Source organism: Parasteatoda tepidariorum, chromosome 5, assembly GCF_982258835.1.
Source record: "Parasteatoda tepidariorum strain Cologne lab strain chromosome 5, Ptep-v5.0, whole genome shotgun sequence".
Taxonomy (NCBI): Eukaryota; Metazoa; Arthropoda; class Arachnida; order Araneae; family Theridiidae; genus Parasteatoda; species Parasteatoda tepidariorum.
This window is the reverse complement of record NC_141759.1, coordinates 46,116,072-46,143,754: the sequence shown is the minus strand read 5'-3', so window position 1 is coordinate 46,143,754 and position 27,683 is coordinate 46,116,072. Positions and strand designations below refer to the sequence as shown.

General features: G+C 28.9%; 1 protein-coding gene across 1 annotated transcript in view; it reads left to right on the top strand.

Annotated features, from left to right (window-relative positions):
- The window catches only part of LOC107445025 (glutamate receptor ionotropic, NMDA 2B), a 256,192-nt gene extending 228,918 nt beyond the window's left edge, over positions 1-27,274 (top strand). Inside the window, exons 13-18 of the mRNA XM_043047036.3 lie at positions 11,979-12,199; positions 16,134-16,294; positions 17,707-17,888; positions 19,850-20,085; positions 25,402-25,595; positions 26,946-27,274. Coding sequence (XP_042902970.3) covers positions 11,979-12,199; positions 16,134-16,294; positions 17,707-17,888; positions 19,850-20,085; positions 25,402-25,595; positions 26,946-27,132 — 1,181 coding nt within the window. The 3' untranslated portion in view covers positions 27,133-27,274. The remainder of the gene's footprint in view (positions 1-11,978; positions 12,200-16,133; positions 16,295-17,706; positions 17,889-19,849; positions 20,086-25,401; positions 25,596-26,945) is intronic.
- Positions 27,275-27,683: the final 409 nt, after the last annotated feature.

Here is a 27,683-nt window from a genome sequence, read left to right as displayed (position 1 = left end):
GGGGTCACGTCCCAGAGGCAGACCCCCTACTAGATGGCTCAACGACATCGAAAATGATTTGAAAATCCTAAAGATTAGAAATTGGAGGGGAGCTGCCATGGATAGGAGGCGCTGGCGTTTGTCAGCTGTTGAGGCAGCCAAGGCCTGAAAGGGGCTGTTGTTCTGAAAAAGAAGTTCAGCAACTAAATAAATTCGCTTTAAATAGTAAAGCTGCAACTAAGAGAAAAATACCCTAAAATATCGTCGTAAAAACAAAAAAGCTTAAGCGGCTCAGCCGATGTTTTGAGGAATTCAAATTTACTTTATATTTCGTTTCGATACGCTGAACCTATGAGACTTAACTTATAAATGCGGCGATGTATAAGGACACATCCCACTCCTGACAGCATTTTTAAGTCCTCCTGAGGGACAATTTCTCCCAATATTTGATCTAGGAGTTCTCTTGTCTTCTGGATTGAGTTCAAAATTACAGGGCTACGGCGTTGAACATTGGTAGTCGTAAGCAGAAAAAATTGGGTCGGCTGTTCAAAGACGGTTATATAATAAAATAAAATGCATGAAGTTTTTATACACAGAGAGAGAGAGTACACAGAAGTTTATATACACAGAAGTTTATATACACAGAAGTTTTCATACACAGAAGTTTTTATACACAGAGATTGCAAGGAAATAAAAAAAAAATAGCGTTAGATACTTAGTTCGAGAATCATTATTTTAGTAAAAAATACCATGACGGCTGTTGCGCAGCCCGCGGAAATTCAAGTATGAAAATTTGACAAGCTAAAAGGACCATTCTCTTATGAACATATCATGAGAATGTTTTTGTCCTTCAGGATGTTCAAACTCCAATTTGTTGAAAATTTCTTACAATTTTTAGTGTTTTTTTTAAATTTTACTCACTTTTTTGCTTAAAGACTTTTTTGAACATTATTATTTTATTTATCAGAAAGTTTAACTGAAAGTTTTATGTCCCTCTCTCTCTTTCTGTCTATCTATCTAAAATTGAGAAATTCGATGTTGCCAGATACAAATCTTAACATTTAGATTTACTTTTTATAAATATAAAGAACTTTATTCAAAAGAGATAAAACTGGCAGGATTAGAAATAATTCATTAATTTTTTTAAGAAAAAAGTAATATACTTTATAAGGTTATTAATTGTTTTATGTAACTTTATTCTTTCCAATTATAAACTTAGTATATTTAATTAAAAACTAAATAGGAATTTAGAAAACTCATTATTGTATTTTTATCGAAGCTGCTTTCATCATTTTTTATTCGATAAAATATAGAATATATATTTAAAAAAAACTGCTTAAAAATATTCATTTAAATTAAAACAATATATCTAAAAAATTAATTTTGCTAAGGATGAGCATTACATCTGAATATGTTTTAAAATAAGTAAATAAGAATAGTTTTTTAGCTATCTTTATGGTTTGGAGGAAATGCACTTGAATTATTTTTCGTAAATTACTTAATTTGCTCTGTAATTCAAAAGCATTGAAAAAATTAGCATATTCTTTCAGACAAAAAGCTACATTTAATTAAAAGTAATTAAATTTAGGAAAGCAATTAAGATTAGAATGTAGAGTGTACAATAAGTATTTAAGTACACACTTCAACAAAATAAATAAATTAAACTAAACCTTTGTTTTTTATATTAACATGGACAGAACTCTTATTTTCCTATTTATTTTTTTTTCTTTTGCAAATTAATTTATAGCGTTATTATCTTCTATAAGTTTACATTTGATATTTATAATTAAGTAGTAAAAATAAAAACAACATTGATATAAAATTTAAGAATTTTATAATTGTTAAAGAATGAGTATTACTGATAATAAATCTAAGTGACATAATTTCTTGAATACTAAAATCACTAGTTGTATAATTTATCGCAAATCATTACCATTATAATGAGCACGGCAGTCTATTCCCACAGTATGATTGAGCTAGACCATAACATCTGAAGATCTTGTTTTTCGCTGATGCAAAGTTATAAAATTTTTACTGATACTTGTTCAGTGTAATGAAGAGAAAGAAAATACGGACAACCTTAAGTAATTTTTGATCTAATAATCGGATCATTCTAGACTCAATCTTAATGGTTTGAAGGGGAGACCTCAAATGTGCTAATTAATTTGCGCAGACGATATTTCAGGTTACTAAATCAGTCACAAAAACGCACTTTTTTATTTTATTTTATAACCGTCGTACAACAGTCGGCCCAATTTTATGGGTTTACGACTACTAATGAACTCCACATCCTTGTAATTTTGAACCCAATCCAGAAGACAAGGGAGCTCCTGGATCAAGTGTTGGGAGAAACTTGCCTTCGTGGAGGACTTTTTTGATGGAGCAAACCCGCATTTGCGTTACATGGAGAGGAAGACCACGAGAACATCCCACGGTTAGCCTGACGGCAAGGGGACTCTAACCCATGATCCATCTACCACTGTGGAAACTTCAATTCAGCACTGTGGTCGGTGGAAGCCAGTTGCGGTATTCGTATCGACTGAGATTCGAACCCGGTTTGCCTCATTGGAAGGCGAACACTCTATCCCCTGAGCCATCGCGGCTCTACAGAAACATACTTTCGATGAATAAACATACTTTTTTTCGATTGGTTCGGATTTCTGTCCCCCAAAATTAAGGTGGTTACCGCAACCTGGGAAATATGGCATGAGTTTGGCCAGGAGAGCGCTCCAAAGTTTGAACCCCTTATTGTTAATTTTACGTTTCGTGTATTTCGCTATATCTCGAGAACTTTTTAAACAAACTGTAAACTTTTTGCACACGATCATAAAATTCGTTTATCCTAAGATAAATCAAGACAAAAAAAAATATGTATTATTTTATTTTATAAAAATTTTGAACATTAAGGTATGCATTATTTTTTTTGCACCATTTTCAAAGAATGTAATTTTGCATGGCAAATTACAAAATTTGAGCAAAATCGGGAAAATAGTTTAAGAGAAATTTCAAAAATTTCAGATATTTAAAATTTTATTTCTCAGGAACTATTTGACCGATGTTTCTCAAACTTTGCATTTTGCCTTGTAAATCCATTTTCTTTAAAATGAGGTAAACATTGTGTACCTTACAATTCCAATTTTTTTTAAACCATCATTAAATAAATTAATAAAAAAAATAAATATTTACAGAAAATTCCATTTTGCATAGAGTTATTTTTGGATGAACGACTTTTATAATTGTGTTCAAAAATTTTTCATCTCTGTCAAAAAGTAGTAAGAAATAGCTCGGCTAAAAAAGCATTTAGCGCACTGTACGCAAGGGGACTTTAAGATTTTGGTACTCACATACATAAATGTCAACCTGGATAGCAACATCTAACAACATTTAAAGTAGCAGTAAAATAAAAAATACAGTTTGTACTCCCCTTCTTTAATCGACATATTTAAGTTAATAGTATATAATGGAGAATAAAATCAGTCTATGTCAAATTTATTAAATCAATAATAAAACAATACTACATAGAATTTACTATCATTCTAAATATGTTGAAAAAAAGCTTTGGAGTACACACAAGCTCACAAAGCACCACACTCTTGAAACACACTTGTTTTCAATAACAAATCTAAGTCAGGTCTCAACACTTACACACTATCTACCAATAAGTATTTGTACACGTGTGATTGAAAAGAAAAACAAACTTTAATCATAATCAATAGTTGGTAGAGCCTTCGCTAGAGGCAATTGCAGCGTGAACCCTCCGAGGCACACTTTTCACAAGTCCTTGTGTGACAGCTACTGGTATTTTCTTCCACACGGCTTGGAGAAGACATATAAGTTCTTTCACAGATTTTGGATGGGTATTACACCTCTTAATTTGGCGATCCAACTTGTCCCAGAAGTTCTCGATAGGGTTCAAGTCTGGGTTCTGGGCAATTCAGTCCATTCTATTAACCCCATTGGCCCCATACCAAGCCTTGGTGACCCTCGGAGCATGGCAGCTGGCATTGCGTCCTGGAAGCAACAAGGGTCCACCCCATAAAACTGCCACAACAGCACATAGTCATTCAAAACAGTGCAGTAGGCATCGCTTACCACGAATGGGGACCATGAATGAGGCTTACCATGAATGGGAACCAAGGGTCCCAATCCATGCCAGGAGGGAGTGACGTATCTCAGGACAACAGATATAGTCATTTGAATAGGTGTCCAAATACTTATTGGTAGAAAGTATATATATTAACCCTTTGGATCATGTTTATTTAAATTCTTAGCTATGAGGAAACAAAAAAATTTAAAACTTGAAAGTAAGTTTTTGATTAAAAAAGTATTTTTGTTAAATAGCTACCAAATATAACCTGACACCCTCACTAAATGCTTTGTCATTTATAAGATGTGGTAGTATCAAAGTTGTTATCAAAGCATTGTGTATTTATCAAAGCATTATTTCTTTCTGAAATAGACTGAAAGTAAAATATTTTAGTCACCACTTTTTATTTATTGGTAATAAATGCATGACGAATCTCACTCGTCAAATGTTCCCAAAGGGATAAAAATAAAAGATTAAAATATAATTCAATGATAAACAGTTTTATTACTGAATTATATTTAATTTATTTTTATGTTTTTTTTTTTAAAAAAGGAACCCTTGATTTTTCCATTTTAAAATTTCAAAGAAATCGATACATTTCTTGATAATAGATGCAATTCCCATCAGTGCAACATACCATTTACTAAACTTTCAACTAGCATATTTAGTATTAGTAACTCATACTTAGTATATTACAATTAAAAAAAAAGGAACCATTACTTGATATTTCCTTTTCTAAGTTTCAAAGAAATAGATACACTTCTCGATAATAGAAGCAATTCGAAATAGGAATGTAACACACCATTTACTAAAATTTCCGCTCTCATATTTAGTAAATTACTTTGCTGCCCTTAAACAAGGTTTGCATGGTTTCTCTTGCGTTGTGTGCATGTTCGTGAAGCATAATTTACAATTAGAAAAGCGCTGCAAACGCCAAAATTAAATGCCTTGTCTTTAATTCGAGAAAGCATGAAAGCATAGCTAATCAGTTTGATAGACTTTACTAATTTGGTTGTATCCGTTTGTAATAAATGAGTTCATTAACTAAGTGGCGCGTCCTTCAAGGGTGAGCTTCGGGGTTAATTAATTCCCAGCTGAAGTATATTGCTAGTTTTGTGGCTGTATTATTTGGAATTAAAGACTTCTGGTCGCATGCATTTTTTAGACTATTGACTTAGTTAGAATGACTTCTAATTATTACACGGTAAAGGATGTATTATAATGTCTTACGTTTTGAAAGTAAGTATAAAGTGAAATAAATGCATGGAATATACTTAAGCGCAAAAAATGTTTTTGCAACTTTATTGCATTGTGATTATCCTGTTATATTTAGCGTAGTTTCTTATGCTCAACTGTTATTTTGAAAAGTAATATTGCAGTTAATTGAATAATATTGAAATACTCTTGAAAGTGGCATTTTTCCATTTGTATAGATTAAAGAAAGAGCTAATTGTTCGAGAGCTAATTTGTAACGTTATCTATTGTAGTTTTATTTTAATTCTGTAAAAAATATAACTAATTTACTATCAGAAGTCTTTGCTAATATAGTTAATTTTACTACGATAATAAACAGTGTCACTTTCTTTTTTAATTTATAGAGTTTTTTTTTCTTTTATTGCGGAAAAAAATAAATGAGCTAGCTGAATTTTGAGATAAAGGAGATATGGTATTTTCAAAGTCAACATATTTTTCTTAAACAATTCAACAAACATAATATTCGTTAAATTCCTTTTTAAGACAGTGAATATTTATTATTATGTATAATTATTATGTATATACATCAATTACAACTATACTAATATTATTTTTGTTACTTTTTTTATTAAATGTCAAATATATTAACTAGTCGATGTGGAGCATGCATTCTCTTAGATATATTACTGCCGAATATAAATAATTCGAAATGATACCCCAAATCTTTCCAAATTTCACAAATTCTTAAAATAAAATTTATTTATCTCTAAAATCCTTAAAATATACTAGGGAACTGTTTTTAAAGACAAGCACATTTTAGAGGATAACTCGGTATATAATAAACAGAATCAAGCGAAGTTTTCAATGAATATACATCAAATAATAACAAAACTGATTGCAACAAAATATTAAAAGCACAAGATTATAAGTTAATGGGCATCAGAGCAAGAAAGTCCAAAAAATACAATAGTAAAATAATACTTGTTGAACATTATTATGGGATGAGAATCTCCCTGATGGTGGAAAAAGTTTGGTAACGAACTATAATACTCTTAACGTTTTTTTTTTCTTCTTTTTTTCGTAAAGATCGTAACAATGAGTTCTTTTCATCCAGATCGCTTTTTACCCTGGAAAGTTTGAGAATATTCTGTCAAGAACCTACCAAACATGATGTATGAGGTTTGGTCTGGAGATTTGCTGGCCAATCCATTATTTGACAATCTTCGATCTTCGCTTTCAAGGTATTTCTCATACAGCCTGGCTCTAAGTGGTCGATTGTTTTCTTCTCATAAAATGCGCTGAGGACTGACTGCGCCTCCGAACAATCTCGCGTTGGACTCTAAGATATCAGTCCTACATCTCAATGACATTAAAGACGTGCAGATCTGCAGAGTCATCGAACATCACGCCGGCTCAGATATAACAACTCGACTTAGAGGGGCCTCTTCCTATAATGCTGGAGGGCGAACCTGAGTACCATAGCTCTAGTTCCCTAGCCCTAAGTGGTCGGATAATCGTTTAAACTTAGTTGATACTCACCAGTAAAGAAAATCTATAAAAAAAAAACAGTACCTGCTTCCAAGTATGATGCTGCAAATACAATTAACCGAGCTCTTCTGTGATTTGAAATGTTATGAATGTATCCTGCCTTCTTTGGGATCTGGGGTATAAAGCTGAGATCTTCAAGCTGTTTTCAGAGGTGTTTTTGGTCCTCAGTTCATAATTGTAAATAGCAGCATTCATCCACACATGGTTAGAATAACTTCAAGCATAACTTAAGTTAAACAAGAATAGCTTTACGCTGTGTATATTCAGGGAATCAGCGTATCCAACTAGATCTCTTGACCTGAATTTTATAGAATATGCTGCCAAAGCTCTTGATGGAGCATTTGCAGCTCTTCTATCCCAAAAGCCTCAGGGCAAAAATCTATCTCATTAGAGTGGGAATTACTATAAAACTTCATAAACAACCTCGTTAACAGCATGAGAGCTCAATTTAGAAATCTGCAATGTAAGGCTGCTGTCAAGGGTATAGTTATATCTCATGTTAAATCTTATGCCATTGTTACATCGCATTTGCTTTGGTGCCTATTAACTCCTAATCTAGAGCTCGTGTCGCTAACTTTTCGATATCATTGTTTTTGCCATAATTTGATAAATTCATGTAAAATTTCGCTTTGAGTCACTGATTCCGAAGTTATCCTCAAATATATGCTTGTTTCTAAGCAATTGCTTCGACTTTTAGCATTGTCAAAGTTTCAAGGATTACTAAAACGTATTTCCTTATAACACTTTTCTTTGAATAGAGTTTCGTTTAAGATTAAGTTTTTGTTATTTCGTAATAGCTGAAAAATATTTGAAATATTAATTGAATACAACATTTTAAATAAATTCCTTGATAACTTTTAGTAGTCCATGTTTATTAAATAATGTTTATAAAGTGACTATTTCTACAGTTATTTTGATTCAATGCAATTTAGAAACATATAAGCTGTTGATATTGCAGCTTTATAAATCTAATAAAGTAGTTTTTTTATCTAATTTATGTTCATTTTTCATAATTCGAGGGTAAAAATTAATATTCATAAATACTTATCTCAATTTTTCTTTAAGATCTTGATATTTTCCAACATTAAAGTTTTAATAATTAGCCTTTATTATCTCCTATTATTTAGAAGGAATTCTAAGCCTTAAAATTTTTCACAAATTCTTGTATAGCAGCTTAAATTTTTTTGCTCGATTTATAAAAATTTCCGACAGTTTAAAATGATTTTTCAGTTTTAAAATAAACCTAGTTAGTGAAACATGCTCTTGAATTGGGGCATCTCCTGCATTAGTTTATTGCAGCTATGTGAACAGTTATCTTAGAATACACAATATTAAATTATGATTAGATATTTGTTTTTACTTTTGTAAAGAAATTTAATTATTATATAAAATACAATTTAGAGTCATTTTCATTTTTTTCATGAAAAAAAGTATCTTCTATATTGTCTTAACATTTGATTTTTTTCTCTCTAATTTTTATGCGTTAATTTAAATTTGATTTAAACTTTTTGATTTTATAGAATATATTCGGAATTCATATTTTTGAATGCATTTTTTTAAAAATATTAATCTTTAAACTTTCATTAAAAATTTTATTTTGTTATTTATAAGATTAAATAGTACACATGCATTAGTTAAATTAGTATAAAAATTTGACAATTCATTAACTTTTATTTAAGATTTCTACAGTGATATTTGGTGCTGCCATCTATATGGTTTTAGCAAAAGTTTTTAAATAGTCTGTTATAGTTCTAATAGATGGCACTACCAGCAACACTTTAAAATTTTATAATGCTAAGTGCCATCATTTTTCCAAGAAAAAATTTATTAAAAATAAATTATTATTTATTTTATACTACTGACCAAATTTTTGAAATTACTTTTTTTTTTGTATTATTACTTGAATGAAAAACAATTCATAATATTCAAAATTTGCAATAAAATCATATAGTTTTAAATGAAGGAAGACACACAGTATTAAGGAAATTAGATAAACTGTGTTGCGAAAAATTACAAAAGAGTAGAGCAAAAACTATGGAAAAATAGCGTTTAATGGGAGAGTGTCGGGCATTATTTGACATTTTTTCTTGCTGTTATTACTAGAAATTTTGAATTTATAAGTTAAAATTCATTTTAATAAAATTGTTTTGTGTTCCGTTTTCTTTCCCTATTTAATCGGTGTGACTAATTGGACAGAAAAAGAAATAAATTTAAATATTTTAAAAATATATATCCCTAAAATGCGTCTGGCATTTATTTTAAGCCATGTATGTTTTAATTTTAAAAAATAATTAACTCCTATATTTTCTCTTAATTCAATTAAAGCTAGTAATATTTAAATTACTTAAATATTTCAAAAAAAAAAAGTTCAAACGAATATTAATTATATCATTCATGAGCCGTTTCCCAACTGATAAATCAGGATGATGCAATTTTTTTTCTTCAAAAAAATACAAATTGGGGCTTTGTTCCTCTATGATTTTTTTTGCTGCTGAGAGAATTATTGTATCGTGACTACCATAATAAATAGAAACTTGAACGATATGATAAAATCTATCATATATGCCCAATTTTAAAGAAGTTTGTAGATAATTAGAACAACTTATATGAAGACAGCATGATAATTATCCTTATCCTGAATAATCAGGGTAGAAATTGGTCTTCAGATTATTCCAAAATCCACATATTTTTAGTCTAAAATATATGTTAAAATTTTATTAATATGTACTAAAACCTGTGTTATATATTTTGTCTAAAATATTCAAATTGTTTATTACTACAATTTTAAATACAGGGTTATTCATAATTCCCTCCGCCTGTAAACGCCATTTTTCTTTACTTCAGTGGTACCTGTTACTGCCATCTACCGGCAACTGCTTAAACTAAAACTTGAATACTTTCGGAATAATGTCATATGTTCTTTTTTGCCATATTCGTCTTCGTCTTTTTACTATAACGCTTCGAAACCCTGGAGGGAATTATGAATAACCCTGTATATTTGTGTATTCATAAGGCACTGCGTTATTCTTTTCTACATTTATTAATTAGCATGTTTTTTCTTTGCTTTATTGCATCATTCCTACTCTTTGCATGGTATAGCTTAGAAAAGATTTAATGTATATATATACATTCCCAATTTAACGAATATTTAAAATAGTTATGTTTTTCAGTTTTTATTTTAATTTTATAAGCACTTTTAAATTGAAATTAATAAAGATTGAAATTTTCCCTGCACAGAATAAGAAAAGATAATTCATTTATATAAAATGTCAGATTAATTGACGATAAGCTCTTGATACAATAAGTATTGTAGATACATGACTTTAATTAATTATATATTTTTTTTTTACATTTTATTCGCATTTTTCAAAACAAATTAACACATCTCAGAACCCGATATTTTTTTTTATTATTATTATACTACAGAATGTTTCGTAAATTGATTATGAATGATAGGATATTCTTAGACCACATTTCTTTTCGTGTCAAAACACGAAGTTGCAACAATTTTTAAAAAAATTTTATTTATTGATGAATGTCTCATGAAGAGACGCAAATATTTAAAAGCGTGATAAGACATGTTAAAACTAACATTTTTCGTTGTAAAACATAGTGTAACCTATACATTGAGAGTTCTGTCCCTGAATAAAGAGAAATAAAGAAACATTAGATATAGTTTAAAGTGTAGATGTAAAGGTATTACCTAAGTAAAATGTTTTTCCATCATATTTTCCCAACACATTTCCTTTGTTTATATTCAAAAAGTGATATAAATAGAACGATTCATCAATAATCTAAGTCAGAAGAACACATTATATTTGCTTTGTTTAGTATCAGAATTTTTCAATTGTTTCTTTTCTTATTAAGCATTTGTTAAACTTTTGCCAAATAAACGATTGAAACTAAATTTAAATTTAAATAAAAATGTATTTATATTATAGGTTCATTATATTGTTTCTAAAACATTGTAGTCTTCTCCACTGTTATTGTAAGTGTATGGAAGTAACAGTAAAGAAATATCCACTAACAAATAAGATACAACACAAGCAATGTGCTTACTCATCTGATCCAAACAACAATTTCATATTATAATTATTATATTAAGATAAACAGAACTATCATGCTCCCTTAAAACAAATGCTAATTAAAAACATGTGCTACCCCTTTTTGTTTTTTACTTTAAAAAAATTGTATTTTTTTCCCAAAAGAACGCAAAGCCTAAATGGACATGAAGAAAAATATGAGTATCATATAAAACAATATTTAAAAAAAAACAACCACAGTTTTAATTTTTTTTTCTATTCTGTACTCTTTAAGACTTTGAGAAAAATACGACAATTACTTTGATTAATTTTGTCGTTAAAATTACAATTTCGTCGATAAAGATAAAAAATCATTAGAATGACGCTTATTATCAAAACAACGATAAAACAAAATTGATAAAATATTTTAAGCTCTTCAATTCGAGCCTTTTATTATAATACTGCACTTGTTAGCGTAGATATAGCATATAATTTTACTTATGGTGCTTGAAAGCATGAAATTAAGTTAGAATTAATTTTCTAAAGCATGACATTTTTTGATTTATAAGCATTATGTTTCAAAGAATTTCAACAGCATGTTTAATAATATCTCTCAGATACTGTATTTAGTTTGTACCTATCTTTCTACTGAAAGTATTTGTATTAATGTTTTTTTGTTCTTCATTAAAAGCATACTACGATAATCGTAAAGAAAGATTAAAGTTATTATCAACTAAAAATATTTAATCTGCACTTTTTAAAGCATAAATTCTATCTATATATATTTTTAATATGATTTTAAGCAGAGTGAGTTTAAGTGCTTTTTTGATGTAACAAAGTTTTATTTTTGCTTAACTAAAATTGTAATTATAATTTTTTTTATTAGAGTGATGCGACCCTTTATAAAGCAACCTAGTGTATCGAGGCTGGTCGATCCCCGTTATCGAACGGACAAAAAGAGGATCATCCTGCATTGATATACCTAATTGCTTTGTGAAGCATCTTGTTATTACGCAATAATAATTTATTTTCGTTATAAAATGAACTATAAAATTTTGAAAATTAATATCTAAGATGTTAATAGCTTAATGTTAATTTCAAAATTGTTAATTGCGTGACTGTTAATGTAAATTTGTTTACTTTTCAAGATCATAAGTTCTCACTTTTTCGAACATATTGGCTGGTATGGGCAATTTTATTTGGAGCTGCAGTGAATGTTGATTGCCCAAGAGGTTATACAGCAAGATTCATGTCAAATGTATGGGCAATGTTTGCTGTAGTATTTCTCGCCATATATACTGCCAATTTGGCTGCCTTTATGATAACAAGAGAAGAGTATTATGATCTGCAAGGAATTGATGACAAAAGAGTGAGTTGCATGAAGTTCAATTTTTCTGTTTTACTTTACTATTTTCTAATATCTAAGCCACTATAGTATCTTACAAAAATAATGGACGATATTAGGTATTGGTGTTATTTTAGGACAGACTAAGATTTTTTTTTATATCTATTTCCCCGGAATATTTTTATGAGTATTTGAATTGAAATAGACTGCATAAAAAACCATAAAATTTAATTTTTTTATGCTTTACTTTATTATTTTCTACTATCTATATAAGTAGTATATTACAAAAAATAATGAACCACATGGATTCAATGTTATGTAGGAGGTATTTTAAATGATAAAAAATTATTATTTTCTTGATAACTATTTTTCTCTAAATATTTTTATGAGTTAACGGATTGCAATGAATAAACTATTTAAAAACAAAACGTAAAATTTCATTTTATTACGTTTTACTTCACTATTTTTACTATGCATGAAAGAGGTATTTAACAAAAATAATGGACCACATTGATTTTCGGGGTTAGTTCAGGAGCATTACAATATGGGAGGATAATGTTGGAATTATCGTAAGAGAATGAGTGGGAACAAGTTAAATTTATTATTTTAATAATTATCTTCAAAAATAATTATATTTTAATGAGTAATAAGATTGAAATATATATATTTTTTAAACTATTTAAACACAGCATTTTATTTTATTTTATAACCGTAGTTAAACAATTGACCCAACTATAAGTTAATAATTTTCAATGTTCAACTCCGTAACCTTGTAATTTTGAACCCAATCTAAAAGACAAGGAAATTTCTGGATCAAGTATTGGGAGAAATTTGCCTACGTGGAGAACTCTTGCTGAAACTAACCCTCATTTGCGTTACATGAAAGAAAAACCAATATAGCATACCACGGCCATCCTGTCGACAAGGGGACTCTAGCTCACGATCCGTCTACCACTGAGGATATTTTTCGCCAGCACTTTAGTCGGTGCGAGTTGGGTGGATTCGCTGGGATTCGAACCTGTGTTAAATCATTGGGTGACTAGCGTTCTATCCCCTGGGTCACCACAACTAAAACGAAGCACTTGAAAAATTCAAGAATATAAAAAATACAGCATCAAAAATTAAATAAATGAAGTACTAAACGTGGTTAATAAAAATATTAAATGGCGCGTGTTATTTATTGATGCTTACCGTTAAATGACGTTGGCTGTTGCTAAGATTCTCTCTTCCAAAGCCACCATAGGTTCATTAGTTCATTTAAAGGGACGATTGTCATAGTAACGCAAATTATTAAATAACTCTCATAGTTAAATGAGTTTTCAAAATTTTTTCAACTACAACTTAAGTACAACCTTATTTTTAAAAATTTAAAATTAACAAAAATTCATTACTCAATATGATATTTGTCATACCTAACAATCTCTTAAAAACGGAACTTTAATACGAAAAAGTACAATTTATTTAATTTCTAAATAGTTGAAATATCACGCGAAGGGATATAACATAATTCTACGTACGTTTTTATCAAAGGGAACAGGTCAACTAATTAATTTTTAAACTAAATAAAGATTTTGATGACAGAGTCTCTAATGTATTTTTTATTAAATTATTTATGATTATATTTTTAGATTTTTAATTGCTCTACACACGGACAAACTGGGAAGAGTTACGCTGACCCTTTCAGACTTTCTAGGCAATGTTCAATCTTTCTACTACTGATGATGAATGACTATCTTAAACTAGAAATTAACTGTCACTTCATGATATTTAAATAATGAAATGAATAAATAATAGAATAAATAAATAATATATAGAATGAATAAATAACCCACCATTTAGATTTGGTACAATACCTAATGGCAATACTGAAGCCGTCCTATTAACTGTCACTTCATGATATTTAAAGAATGAAATGAATAAATAATAGAATAAATAAATAATATATAGAAGGAATAAATAATAGAATAATTAAATAATAGAATGGATAAATAATAGAATGAATAAATAACAGAATGAATAAAAGAATGAATATTCCTTTCAGTTGACGAATCCTTTCATACAAGATCCACCATTTAGATTTGGTACAATACCTAATGGCAATACTGAAGCCGTCCTATTAACTGTCACTTCATGGTATTTAAATAATGAAATGAATAAATAATAGAATAAATAAATAATATATAGAATGAATAAATAATAGAATAATTAAATAATAGAATGGATAAATAATAGAATGAATAAATAACAGAATGAATATTCCTTTCAGTTGACGAATCCTTTCATACAAGACCCACCATTTAGATTTGGTACAATACCTAATGACAATACTGAAGCCGTCCTATTAACTATCACTTCATGATATTTAAATAATGAAATGAATAAATAATAGAATAAATAAATAATATATAGAATGAATAAATAATAGAATAATTAAATAATAGAATGGATAAATAATAGAATGAATAAATAACAGAATGAATATTCCTTTCAGTTGACGAATCCTTTCATACAAGACCCACCATTTAGATTTGGTACAATACCTAATGACAATACTGAAGCCGTCCTATTAACTATCACTTCATGATATTTAAATAATGAAATGAATAAATAATAGAATAAATAAATAATATATAGAATGAATAAATAACCCACCATTTAGATTTGGTACAATACCTAATGGCAATACTGAAGCCGTCCTATTAACTATCACTTCATGATATTTAAAGAATGAAATGAATAAATAATAGAATAAATAAATAATATATAGAAGGAATAAATAATAGAATAATTAAATAATAGAATGGATAAATAATAGAATGAATAAATAACAGAATGAATAAAAGAATGAATATTCCTTTCAGTTGACGAATCCTTTCATACAAGATCCACCATTTAGATTTGGTACAATACCTAATGGCAATACTGAAGCCGTCCTATTAACTGTCACTTCATGGTATTTAAATAATGAAATGAATAAATAATAGAATAAATAAATAATATATAGAATGAATAAATAATAGAATAATTAAATAATAGAATGAATAAATAACAGAATGAATATTCCTTTCAGTTGACGAATCCTTTCATACAAGACCCACCATTTAGATTTGGTACAATACCTAATGACAATACTGAAGCCGTCCTATTAACTATCACTTCATGATATTTAAATAATGAAATGAATAAATAATAGAATAAATAAATAATATATAGAATGAATAAATAATAGAATAATTAAATAATAGAATGGATAAATAATAGAATGAATAAATAACAGAATGAATATTCCTTTCAGTTGACGAATCCTTTCATACAAGACCCACCATTTAGATTTGGTACAATACCTAATGACAATACTGAAGCCGTCCTATTAACTATCACTTCATGATATTTAAATAATGAAATGAATAAATAATAGAATAAATAAATAATATATAGAATGAATAAATAATAGAATAATTAAATAATAGAATGGATAAATAATAGAATGAATAAATAACAGAATGAATATTCCTTTCAGTTGACGAATCCTTTCATACAAGACCCACCATTTAGATTTGGTACAATACCTAATGGAAATACTGAAGCCGTCCTATTAACTGTCACTTCATGATATTTAAATAATGAAATGAATAAATAATAGAATAAATAAATAATATATAGAATGAATAAATAATAGAATAAGTAAATAATAGAATGGATAAATAATAGAATGAATAAATAACAGAATGAATATTCCTTTCAGTTGACGAATCCTTTCATACAAGACCCACCATTTAGATTTGGTACAATACCTAATGACAATACTGAAGCCGTCCTATTAACTATCACTTCATGATATTTAAATAATGAAATGAATAAATAAATAATATATAGAATGAATAAATAATAGAATAATTAAATAATAGAATGGATAAATAATAGAATGAATAAATAACAGAATGAATATTCCTTTCAGTTGACGAATCCTTTCATACAAGACCCACCATTTAGATTTGGTACAATACCTAATGGCAATACAGAAGCCGTCCTGAAGCGCAACAAGCCTCATCTTTATACCTGGATGAGAAAGTTTAACAGAACATCAGTACAACGAGGCGTGGAATCGGTGAAGAGAGGGTAAATTTGATCTAGTTTTCTCCTTAGCATACCTGCCAACTTTTCTGGATTTTCCGGAAGATTTTATTTTCATATTTAAAGTGGTAGTAAATATATACTATTTTTTTTCTTTTATAAATTTAATTTTCAAATGATTTTGATCACCACTATTATTACAAAAATTAAGCACATATATTAATATGCGTTACGATCATGGTTGTCAACTTAAGTTTTTTCAAATACAAGGTACTTGTTTGCTTAAAATTGAAGTTTTAATTCCATTTTAATACCACTGGGAAAAATTATAATGGAAAGGATTAAAAGTTGGCAGGTATGCCTTAGTTATATTCACGGGTAATATTGCGAAAATGTAGCTTTCTGTTGTGATGTAAAAAGAGGTAGCACATTAACACTAAAATTTCTTAAAAAACTTTTCAAGCATAAATTTGAATAATATCTCTGCAATGCTTCCTTAGAAATAAATTTCAAACAGAATTTAAAATTTGTAAAGTAGGTATGGATGAAAAATAAAGAGAAGCAACTCTAAATAGTTTAGTTCTCGCATAAATTTGTAATAGTATGCATTTAAAATAACTGTTAGTGTGTAGTTTTGCAACGAGGTTGTTATAAATTTTCTACCATCTCGTACTGAGAGTTCAATATGACAATGATTTGACAAATCAATTAAGCTGTGCTTGCTTAAAAATCTAGGTAATTTATTCATTTAAGTTTCTAAATTTTTATCAGAATACTCGTCCCCAGATGATTCATCTAAGATTTAAGAATATTGTGGAACTGTTTTCAAAATTACCACATATGCAGAAACAATTTAGTGGCGTTTGAGGACCAAATTAAAAGACACCTGTGCAAATATTTCAATCCAGATGGTTTAAAACACGAAATTGTTGCTTTGTCATTCAAAAAAGGAACTTCATGACAATTTTTAGTAGTTTTCTATTCAAAAAGTGCCATCTCATTAAAAATTGTTTTTAATTTTTTCCATTCAAAAGTGCTATTTATCTCATGTTAAATTTTCGTAGTTTTTTTCCATTCAAAAAGTGTCATTGCATGAAACTTTTTTTGTAGTTTTTTGTATTTAGAAGTGACTAATTTTGAAATTATAGGATTAAAATCGTTTTATTAAGTAGAACGAAGGAACATACTTATCTCAATAACTGCACATTTCTATCTCTTTTAGTTTTTCTTGTCAGTTAATTTGTAGACATTAAATTTTTGATATACGGAATAACATTATTCCTCAATGTTGAATGTTAGTTCCATTAAATTGAACAAAAATTTTGCTTTTAAATTAAAGTTCTCATTCCAGATGTATTAACTTTTTTTTTAAATTGCGGAATTTGATAATGATAATAATTTATAAATTTTGCTTCGTCGAAATCGAAATGGAATTAATTATTTTTCCTCTTTTTCAGAGAGCTCGATGCTTTTATTTATGATGCAACAGTGCTTGAGTATTTAGCTGGTCAAGATAATGAGTGTCGCCTGTTAACAGTTGGTACATGGTATGCCATGACAGGATATGGATTTGCTCTGCAGAAAAAATCGAAATATTTAAGCATGTTTAACAGAGAAATGATTCGATACAGAGAAAATGGTGAATGTTTCATTGAAAATCGAATAAACTTCTTTTTTTTTCTTTGACTCACAAAGAACCGAAAATATTTATCAGGTACCGGTTGTCCGCAAAATGATATGCAAATGCCATTTGAAGAGTATATTAAAATCAGAAAATAAAAGAACTGTTTGTTGCATTTAAATAAGGAAACAAAAAAATACATCTTGATCAAGTTTCATAATCAGTTTTTGTTGATGAACAATGAGTAACGTTTTTGAAATAACCGCCATTTGTAACATTCAGATGGGGTGTAGTTTAAAGGCGACTAATAGACGATCCGGCAAATAACTCAGTTGGATACAGCAGGAAAAAAAACTCATTTTATAGTGCCTCCCGTCAACTGTGCCGTCTATTTACAAACTGTGTAAATAAGTTTGAAATATGGTACGATAAAAAACTACTGTGCTTTTTGGTGTTCCCAGAAAGCAAGAAACATGACAAATTTTGCCAAGTTCTGATAGTTTTACTCATACTCTTTTTCCTCAAACGAGATAAAGAGATTAAACAATCAGAAAGAGTAAAAAAAATTAATTTTCTACTCTTTTTTGTAAAAAAAAAAAAAAAAGTAAAGTAAATTATCTTTATTTATTTTTATTAACCCTTCTTTATTTTTATTGTAATATGTGTGAGAATTTTCTTCTAACTGGATAAACGCTGTATGGTGAATAAGTCATGGTTGCTACGGATGAGTCCATAAAACATGTTAGAAATAAAGTTTTACTGTCAAGTTAGAAGAAGTAACAATTCAGAAGAGGTTAAACAACAGTACGCTGTGTGAAAAAATTATGGTCAAAACTACTAGAATATGGTAAAACTCACCACGTTTCTGGTTCTATGGGAATACCAAAAAGCTTGGTAATTTTTATAGTAGCGCATTGGTAATAATTTAGATAAAATTAGCAATAAAATATGGCAATAAAACCTGTAATAAAAAAGACAATTTTATCATACTACCTTAGAGTATGGTATAAATACATTTACTACTCAAGTTAAATTAACTTTTTCAGTTTTGTATTTTTTACTTACCGTGTAGTAAAAACTGTAATTTTGAAAACCAGAATTTCCGGTAAACCGCTGCCATATGAACTGGAAATTTAACAAATAAATGATTTAAATATCGTATATTTTGATTTTTATTATTTTATCGTTCATTTTGATTTTTTTACCCTAAAAAGTCATTACAAAACAGTACCGTAATGTTACAAGAATTTTTCTTCTTGTACAAGCCATCAAAACATAATTGATAAATTTTGATAAGAGAAATTTCAATTAAACAAGAAATATATTTATCATATACAATTATAATTAATGAAACAAGAACAATGTGTAAGATTTTAATGTTCTCATACTAGAGGTGCATTCTCCAACAGAAACTAGGCGGAGTACGCATCATATATGTTGTAAAAATAAGCTTTTTTGAGCAGCATTTACTACTTATAAAATCTAATTTTAGTCAGTAAAAAAACTTTTTTGACTTCTTATTTGCATAATTTTTCAATTCTATTTAAATTGCATGATTTTTTATTATATTGAAAAATTTAGAAAGTTAGAGAAAAAGAATATATCTTTCTTCGTGCATCAAATTATACGTTTACGTCATAAAAAATCGTTTTAAAATAAAACCCAAAACGTGCAGATGTTTTAAAAATTTTTCAAAATTAATAAAATGTCATCAATATAATATTAAAAGATTTTGTTTTTATGTATGTTACACACTTACATAATTTCTTGAAGAATTATAATTTTTTTCTTAATTTTTACCATAAAATCGCGAAAAAATGTCATGTTAGGCAATCACATTATTTCTTATTTGATATGAAGTACTTTTATCCAAAGTAAATGAATAATTGGCATTTTTATTCTAGCCGATTAAGATCGTTTTCAATTAGAAATACTTTCTCTCAAAATTTTTGTATATTAATTCAATATATTCTCTTTAGGTGACCTTGAAAGGTTACAGAGATTTTGGCTACAGGGTGCTTGCAAACCAACAAGAAATAAACGCAATGTTAGCAAACCTTTGGATGTAAACCAATTTATGAGTGCTTTTCTGCTGCTTGGCTGCGGGGTGTTGTTTACAATCCTCGTCTTGATACTCGAGCACATTTATTTTAAGTACATCCGCAAGCATCTTGCAAAGAAAGACACCGGTGATTGCTGCACGCTTATAAGTTTGGTAAGAGCCTTTTATGAAATAATTTATTTCTATTATTGAACTAGACAAAAGTTAATTTTAAGTTCACAGATCATTGTGATATAGAATATACACCCATTACATTATGACCACCCTCCATCTATAACAATGGGCTCGCCCAGATTTTCCTGATTCCTCGCCCAGGAACAATGTTTTCATGGGGAATATTAGGACCCATAATCTTCATGGAACAATCCCTGACGTCTGTAAGCAATTTAAACATAGTTGCAGACCAGGTTCACACATTCATTATAACAGTGTTTCCTGCGGGGATGGTTTTAACCGACAGGATAATGCACCGTGTCAAAAAGGTCGAATCGTCGAGGAACATTTCAGTGACTTTCAAGTCATGTCTTGGCCCCCAAATTCACCTGACCTTAATCAAATAGAGCATTTGTGGCCCTACTTGGAAAACATAAATGAATTTGAGAGAGGGCAGTCGTTCTCGTGGGTGGCTCTGAAGTCTATATAGTTGTGGAAGAACAGTTCTTGAAAACTGCATCATAAATGCGAATTAATTGCACCCGTACATGGCGTCTTTTTTTCAACTGGAAAAGGAATCTTCAATTTCAAAAATGGACCTCAAGCAGTTGCTTTCAGCAGGACAACGCCTCAATTAACAAGGCGTGAATTGTGATGGAATAGTTCAGAAAGCAAAACGATAATTTCAAATTAATGTTCTGTCCACCCAACTCACAGAATTTTTATCCGATAGATCATATTTGGGATGTCATAGAAAAAGAACTCAGAGTTCAAACACTATTATGTCAGAATATTCCAACTTTTTTGCATGACCTCTGCTCAGATATTTGGTGCAACCTGTTTCCACTTATCAACCAAGAACTTGAAATATCTATGCCGATTGGCAGATATTTTGAAGGCAAAGCAGGTGCAACGAGATTTAAAATAATTTATTCATAATGTTTTAGCTCTTCAATGTAGTTTTGTTCTTCTATTTTTTTTTCAAGTCAATTTATGTTTTTCTGACAGTTGTGTTTTAGTGACACTGATCTCTGATTATTAATTTATCACTATTCAGGGACAGTATGTTTTTGTGATTGATTATCTTAATTGTGAGCATTATTAGTTATTTATCTTAATTAAAGAATATCATTCAAAAGTGAAAGTCTTATCGTTAGACCGAGTTCCATTTTTTTCATACATGTTTTTTTTACGAATTTTTTAGTGACTCAAGTCTAACGAATTTTATAAATTATCTAGGGAAAATTTTTATGACTTATTTTCCTGATGCTGATTAAGGTAACGTCAATTCACTTACCTCTGTTTACGGGCAAACCCTTGATGATCATCATAGTTAGATAACCATTAAGAATATGTTTCTATCGGGATGGGGGAACACGCACTGTCCAATAGTGGTAACAGCTAGTCGCCTTTCGCAACTACAAAATTGCGACGTTTGACTGTTTTATTCTATTCAAGGAAGTAGTTTAGCCTCTGGCTTGAGCATCTCTATAGTAAGCACTAATAATTATTTAGCGTTAGTTAAGTGTGTCACTTAAATTATATTATTGTAATCTCTCAACACAAGAAAGTACGAATTTTAAATCTAGTTCAGTCTTCCAATTATTTTTTTCCAAGCATTTTTTCCGTTGATTGTTTCAGCGACAGGTTTCTAATGATTGCTGTACCACTATTCGTGAAAAGCATGCTTTGAGGATTAATTATTTTAATAATAATCCTTAATAATTATTTAACCTGATTTAAGACTATTTTTCTGTCAATAATGCTTTATAAAAGTCCAAGTATATTTTTACACTTACATCTAGATTTGTTTTTCGATTTTTTTTTTCTATTCATGTTTTTTTAGATTTTTATATTTTTAAAACAAAGGACGCGCAGAATTATTTTATATTTTAGATAAAATATTAATACTAAATGTATTTTTTTCTACAGCTAGATTACATTTTAAACTACAGAACTTCATACTGTACACACGAATAAAAATTTGAAACGAAGAAACGATTCCTATACATTTCAATTTCTCTTCTTTTCTTAAGAACAATGAATTTTATATTTTAAAAGAAGATCACGCTGAAATTAATCATTTCAAAAATAAACCCTCGACTCAAATTTTATTCATTGTCTTTTTTTTCTTTGTCGCTTTAAAGCAAATCATCTGCCAGAAAAATTCATTACACTATCTCTATTCTATTCAATTGTTATTCAAAACATATCCACAGTTTTAAAATAATTTTGCTCTGCAAAAATAAAATTTGCATTTTATAGCATAGCATTTCTGAGAACAGGAAAATAGGCAAACTCTATTCTGCATTTAGAAAAGCTTTCTTAGTTGTTGGGGAAACTAAATTAACAATTCTAAAATAGTTCTTTTCTTCTTGAATGAATTTTGTTTCGTACCTATAAAATTTTCATCAGCTTGAAAAGATAAGTTTCGAGCTATGTGATAGAGAATGCATGGGGTAAATGTAGATATATATTTTGACAAAAAAAACTAGTATTGTTTACTTCTAAATTTTAAATTTATTTATAAATTTTCGAATGTGAATAGGAAATAGATGAATAGACCTCTAAGATAAAGGGATTGTTGACGCATATAAATAAGGAAACAAGTTTGAGAATATATTTTTACAATTAAATGCATTAACCAATACATCAATAGGGTATTTCCGTTGAGTTTATGCATACATATTATGAAATATTACTTTTCAGAAATTTGATTCTGCTTTTTTTATGTTAAGCAAGGGAGACTATTTTTTATTAAGTAACTAATCCTTTTTTACAATTTATTAATTGCATTTTGTTCATTGAAATGAGTCCTATAGCACATGTTAATTTTGTAAGTATTTTGAGAACTTCTTCTAAGTTCATAGATTTACAATATTCAATTTCTTTTAATACCTCATTATTAAAAATTAAAATTTAGTGACTATGTTCAATAGAGTATATTTTTCTACATATGATAAGGTTTGTCTCCTATTGTAGTCAGATAGTTTTGTAGACATTATCATTGATTTGAAAAACCACATTGAAGGATTCAGTTTTTCCTCACTGAATTCCGTATTATATTAATCGTCATCAGCATAAAATTAATAAAAGTCATTCGGGTATTCTTTTCGGCACTTTTCAGTTTGCAAGACGCAAGCAAATTAAACCATTTTTTTTATTTTATTAAATTCTCATGCTTTTAGAAAATAAATAAAATTTAAAAAATTATCGGTCAGGGTCTACTTTTTTGGAGACTCGAAAAGAATCTTGTTTTTTTTTCGTTTTTTTTTAATAAAATATTTTTTATTCCAAATCAAAAAATATTTATCTGTATTACTTATATTTTTATTTTTCTATGCTATTAATAAATTCTTGATTTTGATTGTTTTCTAACATACTCAACTAAGCGCTTAAAACTAAAAGATATGTTTCTTTATTTTATAATATTACCTTATAAAGTTACATTTCAAGATAAACTTACTTGAATTGGGGCCTAAACTTATTACACGTTTAACAATTTGTGTTTTTGATGTAACTTACACTATGGAAGGATAAATTACCCTAAAAAAGATTCGTAAAATGATTTTGAAGTTAACGATCAGCTTCATGCTCAATGTGATGATGCATTCAAAATTGTAATTAATATATCCACATAATTGGTGGTCCTCTGCAAGCAATGAAACTAGTATATCTATCCTGCTCAAAATGAAAAAGATTTCTCGGCACCATGACGTAAATCTACAATGGATTCCATCACATGTGAATATTGGTAGCAACGAGATAGCAGATAGATTGGCCAAAGAGGGCAGTGAGGAAGATATATCCACCGGATCATCACTTACTAATCAGAAACTTCACTCCAATGAAAAATATAGACAAAAACCAATCTGGCAAACTCCACCTACGCACCAATGGTACGCCGCAACATCTCCTGGCACCCTTCTGGGAATCAATTGCGATCGAAGCTCCCAGACTGCCTTGGTCAGATTCTCAACTGGTCACCTAAAATGTCGAACATTCGAACGTGGCACAAACATTTACCCGACTTGTAAGAAATGCTGCGTCCATCCAGCCAATGCTGCGTCATCGACATTCTGGCTGTCAACAACTTTTTGGAGTTGATCTGACTAATGTCAGATCTATGAGGATACGCAACAACAACAACAACATGATTGGTTAGCTAAGATATTAAATGAGGGCTGTAAACTCAGCAAATTTGTTATTACAATAAATCTTTAATTCTAAATATAATTTTAAAAATGATTATTGAGAAAAATCATTTATGTTCGCTACTAGATCTTAAGGAATCCTAAGGGGAATGTTTGGAAGTGGAAAGAGTAAGCAAATAAAATTCTTTTTAATATGTATGTAAATGAATGGCTACAAACTTTCGAAGAGAAAACTGCTTTGCGCCAACGCTATGAAATTTCCTCGTAAACACTCAAACACATTGTGTGCCGATACTTTTTACCATAAAATCTTATTTTGCCGTACAATTTTACGGAACAAAAAATCTAATATAGTGTAATTTTTACATACAGTAAGATGTACTGTGAAATCACTGTAACTAAATATATATTTTTGCAAAAACTACGATAAAAAAATTTACGGTAAAAATTTATAGCATGGTTAATTGAATTTTACGGATACTGCATTCAAGGTGGCTTTATTTTTTATCGTAATTGTATCCGCAATTTCTTACAGTGAAGTAAGAGTTATTATTGGGTAAGTGAGCTAGATTTATATTCACTATTAGATCTTTATAGAAACGAAAGAGAAATATTTTTACGTGCAAAACGTAAAAAAAAAACACAATTCTTTTTAGTACTTATATAAATTAGTAGTTCCAACTTTCGCAGGAACAGCTGTTTTATAAAAGCACTGTAAAAGGGACTTGCTCGCTCTCGCTCAGTAACTCCCAATAACATAATTATTGGAGGTTTAAGAGTGATAGCAAGAAGGTTGGGGAGCCTTATAGTTAAGAATCAAAATGAAGCAAAATATTTTTAAAAAAATTATAATTACTTGTAAAATAGAAACCGAGTTCTTGTAATTCTCTGTAGGACAACAAAGAGGAAGTATAATTATTTCTCTACCCGAAGTGAACTTTTAGCATATTTTATTATTGACTTAATATCCAATATCAATTTACTTATAATTGGAATGTGTTATTGCACACATTGATAATTTTTAAGCAAAATAAAGTTTAGTACAAAATAATTTATTTTTGTAGTTTATAAAAGTATTCCTTTTTATTCTTTTATTCATTTATTATTTCAATTTCTTGGAATAACATATTTTTTGTATGACGTAAGATAATATCTCTTTCAGAGCATGGGAAAATCATTAAGCTTTCGAGGTGCGGTATTTGAAGCAACAGATATGATTAAGCATCATCGGTGCAAAGACCCAGTGTGCGATACCCAACTGTGGAAAACACGGCATGAATTAGACATGGCTAAATTGAAAATTCGGCAACTGGAAGCAAACATACAAGGAGCACTTTTATCGCCGACTTTTAAAGGGTATTTGACACCTTTGGATTATAAAGCTCATATTTTTTTCAGATTTATTTATTTATTTTTAAAAGTATAGATATTTTAATTATATGTGTTAAAACAATATTCATATATCATAGGATATCAGTGCATAAGTTTATTTAAAATGTACAACATACAAAATAAAATATACTATGCATGTTTAAACAAAATTTGTGTTAAACATAAGTTAATTATAATCTTTTTATAAGTCGGATCAATGCTGTAAGAAGACATTTATGATACTAGTCCATGGATGGCCAACCTGTTTGGAAAATGAGGAGCGGATAAAATTTTATTTTTGCGTAAACAGCATCGACCCCTTATAAGTCTGAGTAACGGATAATTAAAATAATGAAAGAAATAAAACAAATATACAAACTTAGATTTTATTGTTGGTAAACATTTTGAATGGTTCAAATAGTATGGTTATAAAAAATTAAAATAATAGCCGGAAACATTAATCATCAAATATTATGTGCTTGAATAATATTTTACAGGATTTGACAAAGTTCCTGTAGACGACATTATGAGTTTTCAATTTCTTTTTTAATAAAATCTCACGTGCTACCAATTAGTTCGGCTGTAACATTCAGTGGCACGCATGCCAGGATTTAGCCACTCATGCATAAGACAAATCTACTTGCTCTTAATCTATTTTGAGAAATGATTAAATTTGATGAGCCTTTTGACTTTGGACAAAATACGATCAACTTTTAATGGTAACAATTAAAATTGTTTAGGAAAATAATCTGAGTATTTGTGATAATTATTATTAGTGTTTTCTTTCTTTTTAAATCAACAAAATATACTTTTGAATTCGCGAAACAAAAATTTTCTGTCCTTAAGCTTGGCAAAGAGTTTATAGTTATTATTCATATAGTTATTAACGGAGTTAGTATTCATAATTGTAGAGCATGGTTGAAATGGGATTTAAGTAAGAAGTTTGAAAATGATTGATATTGCGCAAACACCTTATTTTAATTTCCTTAATTATACATCCATAACTTACCATTGAACTAAAGCATCTCAGTAATAGAAGATGCTTATCGATAATCTTTGAGTATTTTTGAAGTAGCGAAATGTTTTAATTACCTTTTGTTACAAACTGTGGATATATAAACTATTCATTTGATATCAATTTATAAAAACAAGAGTGTTAAGGCTGTAACGCGAACTGAAGGGAAATATTAGATTTCAACAAATGGAAACTGGCGTCTGATATCCATTTTATTTGTTTTACGTGTAGAATTGTGCATAATTTCGTTGTAACAACTGTCGATCATTTTTATTCAGAATATTATCTTGCCTCATTTTTAAAATGTTATTATATTTCAGATCATGGTCACCTGATTACGCTAAGCCAAGCGATCTCACTCAAAATTTCATTGTATGCAACGAACCACGGATTTCTAATTTTTCACTGCCTCCAGCATATAGAACTCATCCTCTACACCCATATGGCCCACATTACGTAAAAAACTTCAACAACATGGAAATAGCAGAAATTGAAACTGTATTATGATCTTTAAAACACACCAGCGTTTAAATGTAAATACGCTTACTTAACAATTTCTACTGAAATGTTTTGATTTCTGACTTGAACATACAGCAAGAATCTTAACTATTTTTTTGCAGAATACTTAATTGATATTTTTTGTTTTATGTGAAATATTTTGCATTGAAATACAACAAGAAATTATATTATGTTACACAAAAAATCACTATACTTCTAAGAAACTGTAAATACTGCTCAAAAGTACTAAGTACTAAAAAGCAATACTTCCTAAATTTATAATAACTTGACTTCGTACATGAATATATGGTGAAAAATTTCATTACAATCATCTCTTAGATTTTTGCCTTTAATTTTTACTAGATAATTCGAAGTAATTAATACTTTTCTTGTTAATGATTTTTATATAGTTTTTATAAATATTCTTCACAGTGTATTTCGTATGGTAAAAACGGGAGAAGGTTGTAATTTTCAAAGAAAGCTCGTGTAAAATTTATTTATTTAGCGCCAAATAATTTTGATTTCATAATGAAAAAATAATTTTATCTTTTTGTTACAAA